Source organism: Paramormyrops kingsleyae, chromosome 10, assembly GCF_048594095.1.
Source record: "Paramormyrops kingsleyae isolate MSU_618 chromosome 10, PKINGS_0.4, whole genome shotgun sequence".
NCBI lineage: Eukaryota > Metazoa > Chordata > Actinopteri > Osteoglossiformes > Mormyridae > Paramormyrops > Paramormyrops kingsleyae.
The window spans coordinates 9160098-9176634 of record NC_132806.1 but is presented as its reverse complement, the minus strand read 5'-3'; the positions used below and the strand labels follow the sequence as shown (position 1 = coordinate 9176634).

Genomic DNA, 16537 nt, shown 5'->3' with positions numbered 1-16537 from the left:
AAATGTGGTGGGGGTGGGGGTGTGAGATCATCTTGTCCCCGGGCACAAGCATGAGCTAATCAGATCTATAAACAATGTGTTAATTTGGATATCCAACCATCTTCCAAACACTTATCCTGGTCAGGGTCACCTGGAACGTATTCTGGGCAGCATAGTACCTAAGGCTGGAGTAGACCCTGTGTACATACATTAGTCTGTCTATCTTTGGATTGCAGATTGAAACCCGCACGACACAGGAAAAACAGGCAAACTCCACACAGAAAATGGAGGTGGACTCAAATCCATAACCCTGGAATTATGAGGCAACAGTGCTACCCCATTTACTTTGCTATATCATTGTCAAATAGGATTTGTTTGCTATTGCATGAACCTTAAACTTGTCACCTTAAGTTCAAGCTATTGATAAACCAGAATCTCTCCCGAGTGTAGAGGAAACTTGTGGAATGTGGTTTTTAATGAAGAAAATGAATGGACATTAAATCTAATATGGCTTGAAATGTCTTAACTACCTTTGTATGTTGGGTTGGGCCGAGAGAGGCTTCAAGGCCACTCTCCAGTGTTCGCAATAAACCTTATTACTGAGCTTTCAACTAAATTACCATAAGCTATTCGTTGAACAGAGCACGAATATTAGCCTTGATGAAAAACGATATGCATTTTATATGTATGTATCGCTGTATGAATATTTTGATGAGTCGTGGAGCATCGTAAGTGAAATTCTGTCACTGAAAGGTTCTGTTAACTCTCTGAATTGACGGGTATTTTCCGTCGGCCAAACGGAGGGCGGCGTGCGCGGCCTTTAAGAGAAGCGCAGGTCCGCCGCCGATGTACCGAGGAGCCGCGGCGTGAGTAAGCGCAGTAAAGCCCGAACCCGCCTGTCTCGCATCACCAAGATAACGAGCTCGGCAGGAAGTATGGGGGGCTGATACAGTCTGCATTCAGGGAGACGCCTATACCTATCAACATGGTGTCGTGGATCATCTCAAGGATAGTGGTGTAAGTGTACCATCTGCATAGCATCGCTCCACTGTGTCTGCGGTGGCCCGCTTGTCCAGACGACTTCTCTGCAGCTGTCTGATCTCCGGCTAACGCCAGCCTGCTAGTGTTGATGGATTAATCACTTGCTGCTTTTAAAATGCTCTTACACAGAAATCGAGCTTTAAAACTGAAATTCATGCATGCGTCTAATTCGACCAGTTTAGTGTTTCGTCTGTTTTTATTCCATCATCATTATTTATTGCAAACGGCGTGTGAATTCATATCATTTTAAATCCCAGCGTAAAAAGATAGGGGTTGATGGTTACCGTTTGTTGGTGGAGCGTGAGCTTTGGACCTAGTCCGTTGCTGGTTGCGCAGTGTTAGTTTATATTAGGTGTTACGGTCGTGCGCCTATCCAGGGATTTTACCGTTTTGGCATTACGAGCGTCCTGGCATTTATGAATCATCGGCCTCGGTCTGTATGGAAGCTCCTTCTGGAGACCTTATTTTCGCGGCGTGCCGTGTATGCACCCGAGGTTGTCTCCCCTTAGAGCCGCGCCGTGATGAATGCGTGTTTTTTGACGCCTTTATACGGCGGTGGGCACCCAGCTACGCCGGTCCGTGCGGCCGCACCAGGCCTCCGCATCGCCATGCTTGTCCTTTGGAGCAGCACTCGCGGGGCCGCTTATCTGACCTGAATGTGTCGATGATCCCCTCCGGCTTGAAAAGGGAAGACAGCGTCCTTTATTTGTGTCTGCAAAAAAATTATACCAGTGTGCTATTAAAAAGGAATTGATTCTCAAATGAGAACTGATACTTGATGATGCATTTTAAACTACATCAAATGCAGCATAGGGATTGATTGAGGATTAGGTGTGACTTTTCTGTCCCCCACCGAAAAACCAGGGACATGGAATTAGCTGGTTCCCCTGCCCTCTCACCCCTGGCTGCTTGCCCTGCTGCCACATGTGACCGTAGTCATCTTCAGGGTCCAATGGGTTAAGGCAGGGGCGGGGAACCTGTTCCAAGGAGGGCTGGTGTGGGAGCCGGTTTCTGGGATGACCTCTCAATCAGCCAGTAATGAAGCAGTGGTTCGCAACTCCAGTCCAGGGGTCCCGCTGCTATTGGCTGATTGAGATGCCATCCCAAAAACCCACACCCACACCTGGATCCGGTTCCCTGCCACTGGGTTAAGGTCTCAGCCAAAGCAAGAATTAAATAAGAGTTAAAACGGTTATAGTACATTTAATCAAGTCTGTCTCCTCAAACTGTTATGGGTTGTATTATTATACAATCACAGCACCGGTGCTCAGTGCATATATACTTCTATTGCATTTGTGTATTTTAATAGGGATCCTCTGTTGTTGCTGTCTGGTGGGGGGGATCGATTGATATTGGTCTATAAACGGCTACTATCACTTAGGAAAAGTGGTGATATTGGGTTTGGGAGATGAGTCACTGTTCAGGCAGAGCTGAGTCATTTTATCTGCTTCTCCGTGCCCTGGAGGGGGCGGAGTCACCCAGCCGGGTTGGTGGGTGACATGTGACGCTGGGTTGGTGTCCAGGGAGCGCTGAGCTCTATGAACACTTTGCTCTGCTTGTGCTACTGAATACTTTTTGTTTTTTAACGCTGAGTACTGTCACTGGCAGTTTTACCTGCTTTACAGTGTAGATAATCGCTGAGTACTGTCACTGGCAGTTTTACCTGCTTTACAGTGTAGGTAATCGCTGAATACTGTCACTGGCAGTTTTACCTGCTTTACAGTGTAGGTAATCGCTGAGTACTGTCACTGGCAGTTTTACCTGCTTTACAGTGTAGATAATCGCTGAGTACTGTCACTGGCAGTTTTACCTGCTTTACAGTGTAGATAATCGCTGAGTACTGTCACTGGCAGTTTTACCTGCTTTACAGTGTAGGTAATCGCTGAATACTGTCACTGGCAGTTTTACCTGCTTTACAGTGTAGATAATCGCTGAATACTGTCACTGGCAGTTTTACCTGCTTTACAGTGTAGATAATCGCTGAGTACTGTCACTGGCAGTTTTACCTGCTTTACAGTGTAGGTAATCGCTGAATACTGTCACTGGCAGTTTTACCTGCTTTACAGTGTAGGTAATCGCTGAGTACTGTCACTGGCAGTTTTACCTGCTTTACAGTGTAGGTAATCGCTGAATACTGTCACTGGTAGTTTTACCTGCTTTACAGTGTAGATAATCGCTGAGTACTGTCACTGGCAGTTTTACCTGCTTTACAGTGTAGATAATCGCTGAATACTGTCACTGGCAGTTTTACCTGCTTTGCAGTGTAGGTAATCGCTGAATACTGTCACTGGTAGTTTTACCTGCTTTACAGTGTAGGTAATCGCTGAATACTGTCACTGGCAGTTTTACCTGCTTTACAGTGTAGGTAATCGCTGAATACTGTCACTGGTAGTTTTACCTGCTTTACAGTGTAGATAATCGCTGAGTATTGTCACTGGCAGCTTTACCTGCTTTACAGTGTAGGTAATCGCTGAATACTGTCACTGGTAGTTTTACCTGCTTTACAGTGTAGATAATCGCTGAGTACTGTCACTGGCAGTTTTACCTGCTTTGCAGTGTAGATAATCGCTGAGTACTGTCACTGGCAGTTTTACCTGCTTTACAGTGTAGGTAATCGCTGAATACTGTCACTGGTAGTTTTACCTGCTTTACAGTGTAGGTAATCGCTGAGTACTGTCACTGGCAGTTTTACCTGCTTTACAGTGTAGGTAATCGCTGAATACTGTCACTGGTAGTTTTACCTGCTTTACAGTGTAGGTAATCGCTGAATACTGTCACTGGTAGTTTTACCTGCTTTACAGTGTAGGTAATCGCTGAATACTGTCACTGGCAGTTTTACCTGCTTTACAGTGTAGGTAATCGCTGAGTACTGTCACTGGCAGTTTTACCTGCTTTACAGTGTAGGTAATCGCTGAGTACATTTTACCTGGTATTAGTGTGATGTTGATGGTATTGTCTCGTCTGCCTTGGAGGCCCTATGTCTGGGGATTGCCCAGAGGTCAGCCTGCACTCTCATGGGAGATGACGGATTATTGTAAACAGTTATGCCCCCCCCCCTCCCCTGTTACTTATCCTATAGATGAGGCTTCATGTCCAGGTTGCTGGTAAGGCAGGCAGCCTTGAGGATGCCTCTGCCTGACTCGGGTGAGGCAGCGAAGGCAGCTTGGGCTCTCGGCCCTGTCTTGAGCGCCGTGGTGAGATGGACGGCTGCTTTGCCGGCTCTGATGGAGCGCTGTGGTCGGCCCCGGTCGCCTCTTGCTACGCTTCTCTTAGCAGATGCTGTCATCCCCCCCCATCCCCCCCCCCCCTGCAGGCTTGCTTTTGGGACACTTTACCCTGCCTACTCCTCATACAAGGCAGTGAAGACGAAGAATGTGAAGGAATACGTAAGTATCCCTGCATGCCAGCTTCTCTCTCGATGCTCAGCGTTTAAATGAGTGGAGAACTCCAGGCTCTTTGGGTCTTTTTAATAAAGAAAACAAGACCGATTATATTGTCATCCTGACAATGGCCGCTCGAGGTTTTTGCTGACCGTGACTGCAGTGAACTTCCTGGCTCGTCCTGTGTCATTGTGTGTCTGTGTGTGTGTGCGTGTTTGCGCATGCGTGCTTGCGCACCATCTGATTCATTGTGTGACAGCATCCCCCCCCCCACTTTGCTGGTTGCCATGGAAACCCCACAGTTGGAACAGTTGCTCAGACAGACGGGGGTGAGGGGGGGTGATGAGGAAGGGAAGCCATGTTTAGAGCCAATGTTTGTGTCCCGAACATAAGCAGCCGTTTGCGCCTTTAAAGGCAGGGCCCCTTGCTATGCTCTTGTGTTTGTCCCATTGACGCCCCCAGCTTTGTGGTCATATGATCCCATGAGCAGGGATGTTACTATAAATGCCACAATGGGGAAGGTCTTTGATCTGCATTGTCTTCTCGCTGCTAGGATGTCTGCTGCACGCGTTTCCTGGATGTGGGGGGAGGGAGGCGGCCTGAACGGTCCGTCTCTCGTTGCTGCGGTTTTTGCATGCGGGGGTATTTTCGTTTGCCTAGGTGACACCCTGTCATGTGGCTCTTCCACAGGTGAAATGGATGATGTACTGGATAGTCTTTGCGTTCTTCACCACAGCAGAGACACTCACAGACATCGTCCTCTCCTGGTAAGTGCCCCCCCCCCCCCCAGGCTGTCTCCATGTGGATCACATGACACTACTGTGGAGAAACCAGGTCATTCCAGTCTGGTCGTCAAGGGAGGCCGGTTACCTGAGGCTGATGACTGCAGGATCGAGGCTTGTGAGCCCATGGTGGGCGGGCTTAACACATGCTCGCAGTTGCTGATTGGTTTAACCAACTTCCTGCTAGCTCCTTTGGGCTCCCATGCAGTGATTTCACCCACTGTGCCTTTCAAAGACTCATTTCTCCCATTGTCAGTTATATGGTGCAGCTGTGGGATGAGCTCCTGAACCGTCCACTGTCACATGCTTCATTTGCATATATGTGGGTCTAACCGGGGCGGATTAACTTATCTGGGGGCCCTAGGCTTTCATCAGCATGGACACTCGGGTGTTGCACATTTAACTGACCATTCCATTATTCCCTAGGTGGGGTGGGGCTATGGGCTATAGCCTATGCATCATGTGGGCTATAGCCTATGCATCATGTGGGCTATAGCCTATGCATCATGTGGGCTATAGCCTATGCATCATGTGGGCTATAGCCTATGCATAAATCCATCCCTGGGCCTGATAGACCTAGAAAATCTGCTTGTAAATCTGGTGCCTTTAGCATGCTGAATATTGGAAATGAAGCCAAGCTGACCAGTGTATTGGTGTGCAAAGCACTGGTGCTCAGTGAGGCTGTGATGGAAATGTCCACCACATAGTCCACTTTGTTGGGAGTCGGCCATTTTGTAGTGCTGTTCAAATTCTCAACTGTAAATTTCACCCACTATACAGTGCACTACAAATCGGCACAAGGCACTCCAAAATATAGTGTACATAAGCTGTACCCTACAGTGGATGACTTAGACCATCATGCATTGTGGTCTGTCATGTGAGTGTCGGAACCATATTTGGGAGACTCTTGCTCAGCCTGAGATGTAATCGTTAACCAGTGTTAAGTAGCTTCTGGAATACTTGCACGTGAGCTTTAACAAGTTCCAGGCTGCTGCAGCTTTAAACGCCAAAAGATCGTTTTAATGTGTTTGATGTGCATTAGCATTACCCAAGTAAAGCAAATTAATATCGCGGTATATTGAAGATTAGTATAAAATGCCATGGTTACAGCTGAAGTCTCCGGCCTGCTTGCATAGGTGGATACAGTATCGTCAGGTATGTCGTAAATAGTTGTCTGTGTGCACAGAATTATCTTGTAAAGATTTGTTTTGTTTTATTTCAACATTGTGGAGGCATGTCATTTACAACGTACACGTACTTATCCAAAAACAGCAACGTTGGTGTGCTTGTTCTGGCATGTTCATTATTATAATAATTGATCCTTTATTGTCCCAGTGGGACAATTATTGTAAGAAGTGCAAACATGAAACTAAAAAATATACAATAAAGATAAATTTTTTTTAGCATTATAGTTTCACAGTAGAGGGGATGTTCTGATTTTTATTTCTGCGGCAGCGATAAATGCCGGTATCCAGCACCTAATTATGTGTTTGCGTAACATCCGCTAATGTCTGAAATGCATCAACCTCTGTGCCCTTTTTGCCTAGTGAGTGTTCTATGTAATGAACATAGTGAGTGAGTGGACAAGTGGACATTTTGGGTGTGGGTGTCACATGCTGACCTTTGACCTTGGGCCCGCTTCCCCTGATCGCTCTCTCTCTCTGCTTCTCTCTCCAGGTTCCCATTTTACTTTGAGCTGAAGATCGCCTTTGTCATCTGGCTGCTGTCCCCATACACCAAGGGCTCTAGCGTGCTCTACCGCAAGTTTGTACACCCCACGCTGTCCAGCAGAGAGAAGGTCCGCTTCCTATTGGTATTCTGCTCCCTTGCAGCCCTGCGGTGCCCCCCCCCTCTCATCCGTGCCCCCTTGCCTTCCAGGAGATAGATGAATACATCTCTCAGGCCCGGGATCGCAGCTACGAGACCATGATGCGTTTCGGAAAGCGCGGCCTCAACCTGGCGGCCAACGCCGCCGTGACGGCTGCCACCAAGGTGGGTCCCCCCCCCCCGTGTCTGTCAGCTCATGGGTCCCCCCCCCCCGCCACGTGTCTGTGCCTGGGCTGAGGTGTGCCCGTCTCTGCAGGGACAGGGCGTGCTGTCGGAGAAGCTGCGGAGCCTCAGCATGCAGGACCTGACGCTGATCCGCGACGAGGAAGAGCTGCGTCTGCATGGCTGCGAGCCCCGCATGCGATCGCACGACGACGCGGGCGTGGTGCCCCGCAAGACTGTCCCGCGCCAAGGTGGGGAGTTATGGGGGCCCATCGGCCTTCCAAAAAGTGTCCTTGTACTTTTGCTCAGGGTTTTACAAACTGTAGGTCCTGTAAGTCACGTGGGAACCAGTTACTCAGTAATACTATGATCTTCTAGATGCTTGAGCTCCTTTCTTGGAATGCTGCAATGTTGTAGTTAATCTGATCTGGTGAATTACTGTATTAAAGCTGTTAAAATACCATGGTCCAACTTTCAGAAGATATACCAGGGGGTTAGAACATGCTTTTGTTGTGGTACCATGGGATCCCTTTAATGAGGCCATTTTTTTAGTGTGGAAAGTGGGTGAGGAGAGTTTTTAAGGAAGTCTGCAGGCAGCCTAATGGGCACTGAGATGGGAACAGCGCCACCTTGTGGGGGGCAGTGATACGGGCGGTGCTGAAGGGTTACGACAAGCGGAGGTGGTTAAGGACGGCGGGGAGGTCAGGAGCGTCGGAAATGGAGGTTGAGGTAAACCCTGACTGGTGGTCAGGCTGGGGTGTGGGCGTCACGTGCGAGTAAAGGCCGGATGTGACGGTTTTATACGTGTGTGGGGAAGGTGAGAGAGCCATGAGCTGGCGGCAGGTGATGTCATCGCGATATGGTCGGGTAGATGCTTACTCTGCGATATATTCATATATATTTTTTTTAAAAGAATATAGTTAAGTGGTAGTAAAATCAATTAATTTTAGTTCAAGATCTAGTCTCTAAGCTGAGATCCGCTGAGACGATTCACAAAAGTGGGATATTCAAACAGAGCAGAGATGTCATGCAGACTGAAACACGTAGGCGTTCGTGATCGGTGCTTGCTGGTTTGTCCTGTCACAATAATAGTGCTTAAATTGGTGATACAGCACTATTTTGAATTTTTCATATTTGCGCAGGGGCAAACAAAATGCCAGAAAATGGTTTGATTTTGAGATGGTCGAGCGTGGCCCATTTTTTGAGTTGAACCAGAATGACCCTGTAGTCGGTGGTAAATCACCATTTCTCCCAGCACTTGCATGATCTCTCCCTGGCTCTGAACGCATCACGCGTGCTCTGCAGCCCGCACCACGGCCGCCTCTGACGAATCGCATCACGGCAGCGAGCAGTTGGACACGCGGCCGGAGCAGTCGGATGAGGACGCCGCGGAGAAAGCCCCCAGGCGAGCTGCCAGCGTCAAGGCAGCCAAGAAGCCAGCCACCGCCAAGACAGAGGTACGCGTGCCCGTGTGTGCGTGTGGCACGTCTGCCGACTTGCTTTGGTTCCCTAACTTTAACTCAGAGTGAAACTTCAGCTCAGCGTTGTTAAAGATGTTTGTCCCTGGATGTTGCGGGATGTCTGAGTGCGCAGCCGCTCTGTCAGCTGCGCAGCCGGGCCGTGTGCCGGGAATCGCACTGCAGGGCTGCGTGCCGCCTCAGGAATGCGGCCAGTAGGTGGACTTGCATACGATGACATCTGCTCACCCATTTCTCACAGAAGCGGCTCTTGTCTCAGCCTCCCCTCATCCATTCATTATCCTAAATTATTTTTCTTTCTCTGATTCATTCTTTTCTTCTGTCTTGTGTGCAACCCACCCCCCCCCCCCCCCCAGACCCAAACAAAGACTCTGAAGAAACAGCCAAAGAAGAAGACCACTCCTGCCACTGGGGGCAGTGCAGAGACACCCTGAGCTGGGCTCCTGTACACACACACAGCCCTCGGCAGCTTTGCTTGTCCTCATTTTTTTCTCCTCCTCGCCTGACACACACACACACACAGACACACACACACTCACACAAACTCATGTGAACACTCATTCTCATACATAGCCAAGAATTTTGGAAGTCTTCGTAGCCAGTTGTGTTGATTTAATTGTATGGCCAACCCTGTTACACTCCTAGCAGGGCTTGTTGTTTTGGGGGGGGAGGTGGGTTGCCTTCTGCTGCCCCCTTAAGGCCAGATCAGGCATGGCACCTGCTTACATTTTTTTTTTTTTTTTTTAAATAGCTCTCTCAATTTGCGTGGACTGTTCACAAAAATATGTCCTGTGCAGCATTTTGCACTGAGTCTTTCTTTATTAACCAGGGCATCTTAAACACTAGGGAAGTGGGACAGATGCCATGGGGGGGGGGGGGGGGCGCATGTGACATTAAGGCGAGGTGTAGCAAACTATGGTCAGTTGCTTTCTGGTTGCCTGATCAGCAGTAGTTCAGATGAGATGCATTTTAAATGTCAAATACGAAACTTCTACATGCGGCTCCCTGTCTGTCTATAGCTAATCCTTTGGAAGGCGTGTCCGTGAGGAAGATGGCGGGGATCTGTTTGCTGATCGATGACGGGGGGGGGCCACATCTGCTGCTCCCTGGGGCTACTTCTGTTCTCTACCTGCGCGACGTGGCTCAAAAGGGCCCGTTTGCAGAGGTCTATGTTAACTGAGCTGAGCGGCAGGGTTCAGGCGGTGGGTTTACCATTGGAGAATATGGTGGGGAGTTGGTGTGTTTACAACCTTCACAGTGCATCACTGTAATCAGTGCATGCTCCTTAACTTACTGTGAAGGCGCTGGACGTCCCTCGTGTGTGAGAGATGGGTGTGGCTTGGGGTGCGCAGTGCTGGTATAATACAACTACACTCATGAAACGGGAGAGTTCAGCCATACTGCTCTCTAATTGTCTTAGTCTCCTAAATGTGCAAAATCAGCTCCCTCTGACTATGCAGAGTGGGGCACTGGTAAGCCGTTTACTATATATTAGTGTGAGGTTCGATTTATAAGCTTTCTGTAAGCAATCAGATTATCAGAGCCAGTCAGTTAAATAATGGAAGCTGTACGTAAGCTAAAGATCTGCGTAATAGTTACTCCGCTCATCGCACAACCTGTGACTTCTGATATCGGGGGTTTTTTTTTGGTAGAGGAGGGAGGCATGTTATGGTGGTCTTTGCTGGGGAATGGAGACTGAAAGCATGATGTGTTGCGTTATGTTGTGGCTGTCCCGCCTGCAATTCGTTGCAAGAGCAGCAGGTGGCGCCACAAACATTACTAAACCAAGTTTCTAAGTTAACTATAAAATAAGTGTAAATAGTAAGATACTGACTGTATAAATTAGCTTGCTTGCCTTATTCTTTTAACAGTGTTGTGTTTTTCTTTGTGTTTGATGGATCACTTTTGATTTTGTCAAAGTAGAGCTTCTGATTCATAACAAGCTCTGACATTGAAAGTGTATAGATTTGTGTGTTTTTAATCTTTATCTTGGGGTATGACCTATGCTGCCCCTGCAGATCTGGGCCCTCTGCAAAGTATCCTCTCACTGCAATTCTAAGAGCCTCTCCTGTGTGTCTGAGCCAGTCTCGTCCACTTAGGCTTAGCCGGTAAATGTCCATTTGGAGGTTGTTTTAAGCTCATTAAATTATACCTTGAAGCAGTGTTTTAAATCTGAATGCACAGGCAGTCGGAGGATCACGCTCACAGGACCCCGCAGCTCCAGGCTTGGGTAGTGAGGGCCCATATGGCACCACTCTGCCATCCTTTGCTTGGGTTTTAATTCACTACATCTGGGAGGTAGGAATACGTTTCATTTACCTGATCACACATGTCACTGGAACTTCAATATCCTAATGTTTATATTTAATTTGAAATTTAGCACTGTTGTGTGAAGAATTTTAAGTATTCCATTTTGAATATTATTTGTGTCGATTATTGAGACTCGTATCATAAATAGTTTTGATTTGTGCTGGAAAACCTGCTTTCCAGATATACTGGTCATTTAATTTTATGGTCATGTATGTGCTAACAATAAACAACCAATAACCATTTGTCTTTGCCCTTTTCTCTTGTACAGAGGGGACCTAGTATGACTTGAGGGTTTCCTACCTACATCTCTTGAACATACAGTCATGGCCAAAAATACTGGCACTGTGCACATCATTCAGGAAACACACCACTTCTCTTAGAAAACGGTTGCAATTACAAATGCTTTAGTACTGACATGTTTATTTCTTTTGATGACATTGGAACAAGACAAAAAAGCAGAGAAAATGTCTAATCTGATAATTCCGTACAGAACTCCGGAAATGGGCTGGATAATATCATTGGCGCTTTTTCAAGAGTATAAGGAACAATTGGATTTCAAATGGGATGCACCTTTATTCATTTGTATTTAAACTATCCTGTGACAGTTCACTGGTGCTGGCAATATGGAAGTCACACTAGCAACCAGTTTAAATGGAGAAAAAGAAAAGAATTGTCTGAGGATTTAAGAACCCAAATCGTGGAAAAGCAGGAACAACCTCAAGGTTAAAAGTCTGTTTCCAGAGATCTTACCGTCCCTGGGTCCAGTGTGTGTCGCGTCATTAAGAAGCTTACAACCCAAGGCATTGTGACCAGCCTCCCTTGACGTGAACAGGAGAGACAACTTGGTGGAAGATTGTGATGAAGGATCCTTCGAATGGTGGATAAAGATCTTCAGTCACCTTTCAAGCAAATTCAAGCCGACTTGCAGACAGTGACACTGTTCCAGCTGACATTGTCCCTCACCATCTGAATGAAATGGGACTCAGTGACAGGTGACCCAGGGGGGACCCCAGTGCTGACAGAGTCATTAAAAGCCAGACTGGAGTTTGCCTAAACTTACTGAGGAATCCAATATCTTTCTGGGGGAATGTCTTGTGGACAGATGAGACCAAAAAAAAACAAAAAAAAAACCCAGCTTTTTGGCAAACCACAGCATCATATCAGTGTCAGAATGCGGGGTATGTGTCGGGGGTTATAGGTCTTCCAGTAGGGCAATGACCCAAAGCGTACTTCAAAAAGCACTTAGGAATGGATCAACAACACACTGGAGAGGTGTGACGTGGCCAGCAGCGAGTCCGAATCTCAATCTCCGTCAAAAGCTGTGGAGAGATCGCGAATCGGCAGCTGGCAAAATAAGACTGGTACAAATAATACCAATAATGTTGTCCAGCCAGTTCTGTGTGGAATATCACGTTTGAGCTTTTTCTGATTTTTTTTTTTGTTCCAGTGTAAAGAAAAGAAACAATGAATACCGAAGCATTTGTAATTGCAACGATTTTCTGAGAGAAGTGCAGAGGTGTGGGTGATTTTGGCTATGAGTGTATAAGTATAAATTTCCAATTTGGAAGGCGTGTATTTAAACCGAATTTCCCCCGAATTTCCCCCAAGTTTCTTAGATTTATTTTAAAATTTAATACATTGTATTCAGTGGAAGCTACTTCAATTGTACAAAAAAAAGCCTTACATCATACAAACCTTTTGACGTTGTACTTTTCCCCGCTTCCTTATATAAATTTGTAATGATAAAAAACCCGGCCACTCATGGAAAATTCAAATTTTTAAGTACAGCGAAATAGTCCACAATCGATTGAAGTAAAATGCATCAAACCGATCACTATATGTGCCATCAGAAATGCATAGGCTTTCTCCGTATCATGAAATTTTCAGGTTTTGAAGCCTTTGGGGGAGCCTTACCCTTCTGTCCCTGACAGCGAAATAAATGTACACACCGCTTCTTTCATTGCCGCTGCTTTAATACGCTGCTCCTCAGATAAGGTGGATTTGCGCTGTCGCGTTACACCCTGAAATGTTCACACATTACCCACATTACAGCAAAATGTTTACATTATATATGGTTCAAATTACAAAACGTCCACTTCCATGCTTTATAGTCTTTCAGAAATATTTATTCAAGTCTCGAGGACAATAATAATGTAATTGCAGTGAGCACCTAAGACCACAAGGCGGCACCATTCGCCTTCTGATTGATGTCTAATTCCCAATAAGCGGTCGTACTGAGATTTGCGACTTTTTACTTACCGGCCGAAAGGCGCAAAGGTGTTTCCATGTATGAACTGTGAACGAAATGACTGCCTTGCTTGGGGAATGATTGGGCGTTGAGGTCATAATGCCGCCTTCTGCGGAGGCCTTGTGTGTTAAAGCGGTATTGAACGTAGGTTAAGGCGAGCAACAGCCATATATAAGCTGCCTTAATGGGTGAGGATCCCGCAGGAATAGCTAATCCTAGGTGTGTGATCCTGCAAAACGGAAAAAGCTCAGTACTTAGTCTAAAGGCACAACATGTGTGTTGTTTTGAAGTATTTCAGTGTTTGGGATTAAATTGGTGCATTTCTATGTATATTTTCCTATGTGTGCCTGCGTGCGTGTGTGTGTGTTCCTGTCATTACATAAGGCTCCGCAGTGACTGAATCTCATTAAAGTTCAGAGGTGGGGGGGGGGGGAGTATTAATGGGACACCTGGAAGGGGGAGATGGCTGGCGAGGGATTCCCCGCGCTCTGCACGGGAGGTAGTGTTTATGATGGTGTGGGTGGGGAGGTGGGGGTGCCCGACGCTCGAGTGGGGGGCGAGCTCACTCCGGCACACCATCCCTCGCTCTTTTTAGATTCTTCGGGGCTGCCGGGATCTCTCCCAAAGCTTGTGACGTCAGGGAAGACCCGCTTACATAAGAGCTGCCGGGGAGGCAATGACTCCGGGGGTGGGGGAGGGGGCTGCAAAGGAAAGTCCGGAGCCGTTATTCGCTGTATTCTCATGAATGTATTTATCGACCTCTGCTTGCAAACATTTACTTAATTTTCTATACCTCTGTAAGTCACGGAGAAGCTTCTGGAAGCTTTTGCTCTGGGGCATAATACTGTAGCTATCTGCGTGTTTGTAAGAGGGGCAGTGCAGGGAAGATGGGAATGGAGGTGACACGTAAGGAGAGGGGGTGGGCGGTGCGGGCTGCCCCCCAACGAGCCCGTCCAGAGGAAGCTGCTCAGGAGAGACCCTGTAACGTTCACGGAAGTGACAGCTATAGGAGAGACGGTTTGTTCGAGGGCTTATTGTCTCTGAAAGGTTCTGTCAATGCAGATGACACGCTCGTCCTTATTAAAGCGTGTGGGGGGCGCTGCGCGCAGCTGAAGGGGAAGCGTGGTGCAGATGCAGAGCTCTTGTACTACTCGCTGTGTAACCCCGCTGTACAAATACACACACAGCAAAGTTCTCTTGCCTGACAGTGAGATAGACGCATAAGCTCATACGGAAACACGCGAGCCTTTAAAAAAAAAAAAAAAATCCGTCAGACCCGTGCAGTACCTGATCTCCCCAGCAGAGGGCCTAGTCTGATCGCGGAAGGTGAAGCGGAGGCGTCAGAGACAGCTGCAGGTTGCGGCCTGTGCCCGGGAGGGATCCCCTACTCCGTGCCCGTCTGGCGAGTGATTTCAGGGTTTACTTTTCGTCTGCTGAGAGCCCCTTACCCCTCCCCGGCCTCTGTGTTAGCCGTGCAGAGAGCCGCTTTCACTGGTGTTGTGACACTATTTGCCCGTGGACCGCTGCCTCCGAAGGACGCGGGGAGGGTTCGCGCCGCCCCCGCACGTCCCGCTGCGCTGGGGTGCTGGGCCTAACGGTGCGGGAAGCAGTGCTGCGCAGGAAATGCCAACTAGAGGTGAGAGGTGGAAGGAGATGGCCGACTTTCGGCTGAAATCTGGCCCGCGGTTGGCTGGAGGCAGCCTGCGCTCCGGGTTATATAAGGCGCGTGAATGTCAGCAGAGTGGCGTCAGCCCGTGCGGCTCGAGCGGCCCGAAGATCCGCCAGGTGACAGGCGTGCAGAGCCCCTCCCCCCCAAACACCCTGTAGGGGTCGACGCGGAAGGTTGGGAGGGGTGTAGTTAATGTGAGGGGACGGAGGCTGTGGTGTGTGTGTGTGTGTGTGTGGTGAAAAGATGTAGGGGGCGCCATTCAGCCATGTGCCAGTACACACTCCCCCTGTGATTGTATATAATATGAGCCAAAGGGGGGGGAGCTGTTTGGTGGGGGCTGGATGCCTTTGGTGGTTGGTTACATAACCCCTGTGTATCAGTACCGGCTTATGACTTGTCCTGTTCCCCCTCCCCCCCCAACAAAAAAATACACAAACCCAGTCAGCGGCTGAACACTGGGGTGTGAAGGGTTAGCTAAATGTCAAAGCCTCAGTTGAATGACCCGACCGGAAGCAGAGGGCAGGTATCAGGGCCCTGTGACAGACCCCAGGGCTTGCGGTCGCCTGCTGACACCGCCGTTTTAAGCCCAGGCTGCACTGAGGGAGTGGGGGTGTGGTGGTGTGAGTCCCTGAGGGAGGGGGCTGTTTTAAAGACCTCAGAATCAATACTAAACAGTTTGGGCAGTTCTTCCCCTGTAGTCAGCGTGTTTTCAAGTCTGCATTTCCATTTCGCGCCCGGAGACACTCCTCAGCCTCCTCTGGTAGTTTAGCCGAAAGTAAGGAAATCTCCTCGCCCCCTCAGTATCCCCCCGTCCGGGGCTCGGCTCGCATCTCCTCGCCCCCTCAGTATCCCCCCGTCCGGGGCTCGGTTCGCACGCTGGCCCGCGCAGGATGAGAGCGGCTTCCCCGCACTTGTTTGTAAATATCAGCCACATTCGCCACCGTTCTCTCCCCCCCCCCCCCCCCCATCTCAATCCGCTCTTTACATGCTAACGTGCAAAGTCTCGGGGTCTCCATGGTAACATGCGCCGCCAGCTCATGCAGCCCCTTGTCAGTGACACAATGTGACTAATTACAGTCGCTTACCTCTGCGGTAATTGGGCCGAGGTGTGGTAATTAGAGGGGTCAAGCCGGCTCTCTGCCGCCTCCGCGCATACCCCCCTGCCCCCCCCCCCCCAATTTCAAACCCCACTGAGTACCAGGCCTGGTGTCCGTGGACAGCAGTTACTGGTTAATGGTTCAAGGCCTGTGGTTACCGATCAGCATGGCCCTTGGCAAATGGGGGGGGGGGCTATTGGCAGAGCTTTTCCCGGAGCGGGGTGGCGGGGGGGTCGTAGAGGAGAGGAGGAAGGGCGTGGTGAGCCTTGTTTGCTCTGGGTCCCCGTGTGGCAGCTGGTGGTGTTTACTGCAAAGCCCGCGGAGAGCACCTGCTGTACTGTCATCGTAACCGCCCCCCCCCCCCCCCGAATCCGGGCCGACCCCCTCACACGCAGCAGCATTCTGAGCAGAGAGGCTTTCCTCACCCTGCTGCCCACACGCCGCCATGCTGGACGTGGGCGCTTTGCGAGGTGCTGAACAGGCTTCTCCGGTTTCCACCGAGAGTGGCTATATGGGGGGGGGGGCTATATTTAGCCTGTTTTAATTGTTAATGTGCGCTACACT

General features: G+C 48.9%; 1 protein-coding gene across 1 annotated transcript; it reads left to right on the top strand.

Moving 5' to 3' along the window:
- Positions 1-772: 772 nt before the first annotated feature.
- reep2 (receptor accessory protein 2) lies at positions 773-11201 on the top strand. The gene is made up of 8 exons (XM_023833881.2): positions 773-996; positions 4334-4406; positions 5091-5167; positions 6860-6980; positions 7061-7174; positions 7266-7422; positions 8477-8628; positions 9006-11201. The coding sequence occupies exons 1-8, from the start codon at positions 965-967 to the stop codon at positions 9081-9083; spliced, it is 804 nt and encodes a 267-aa protein (XP_023689649.2). The 5' UTR covers positions 773-964; the 3' UTR covers positions 9084-11201.
- The last annotated feature ends 5336 nt before the right edge of the window (positions 11202-16537 follow it).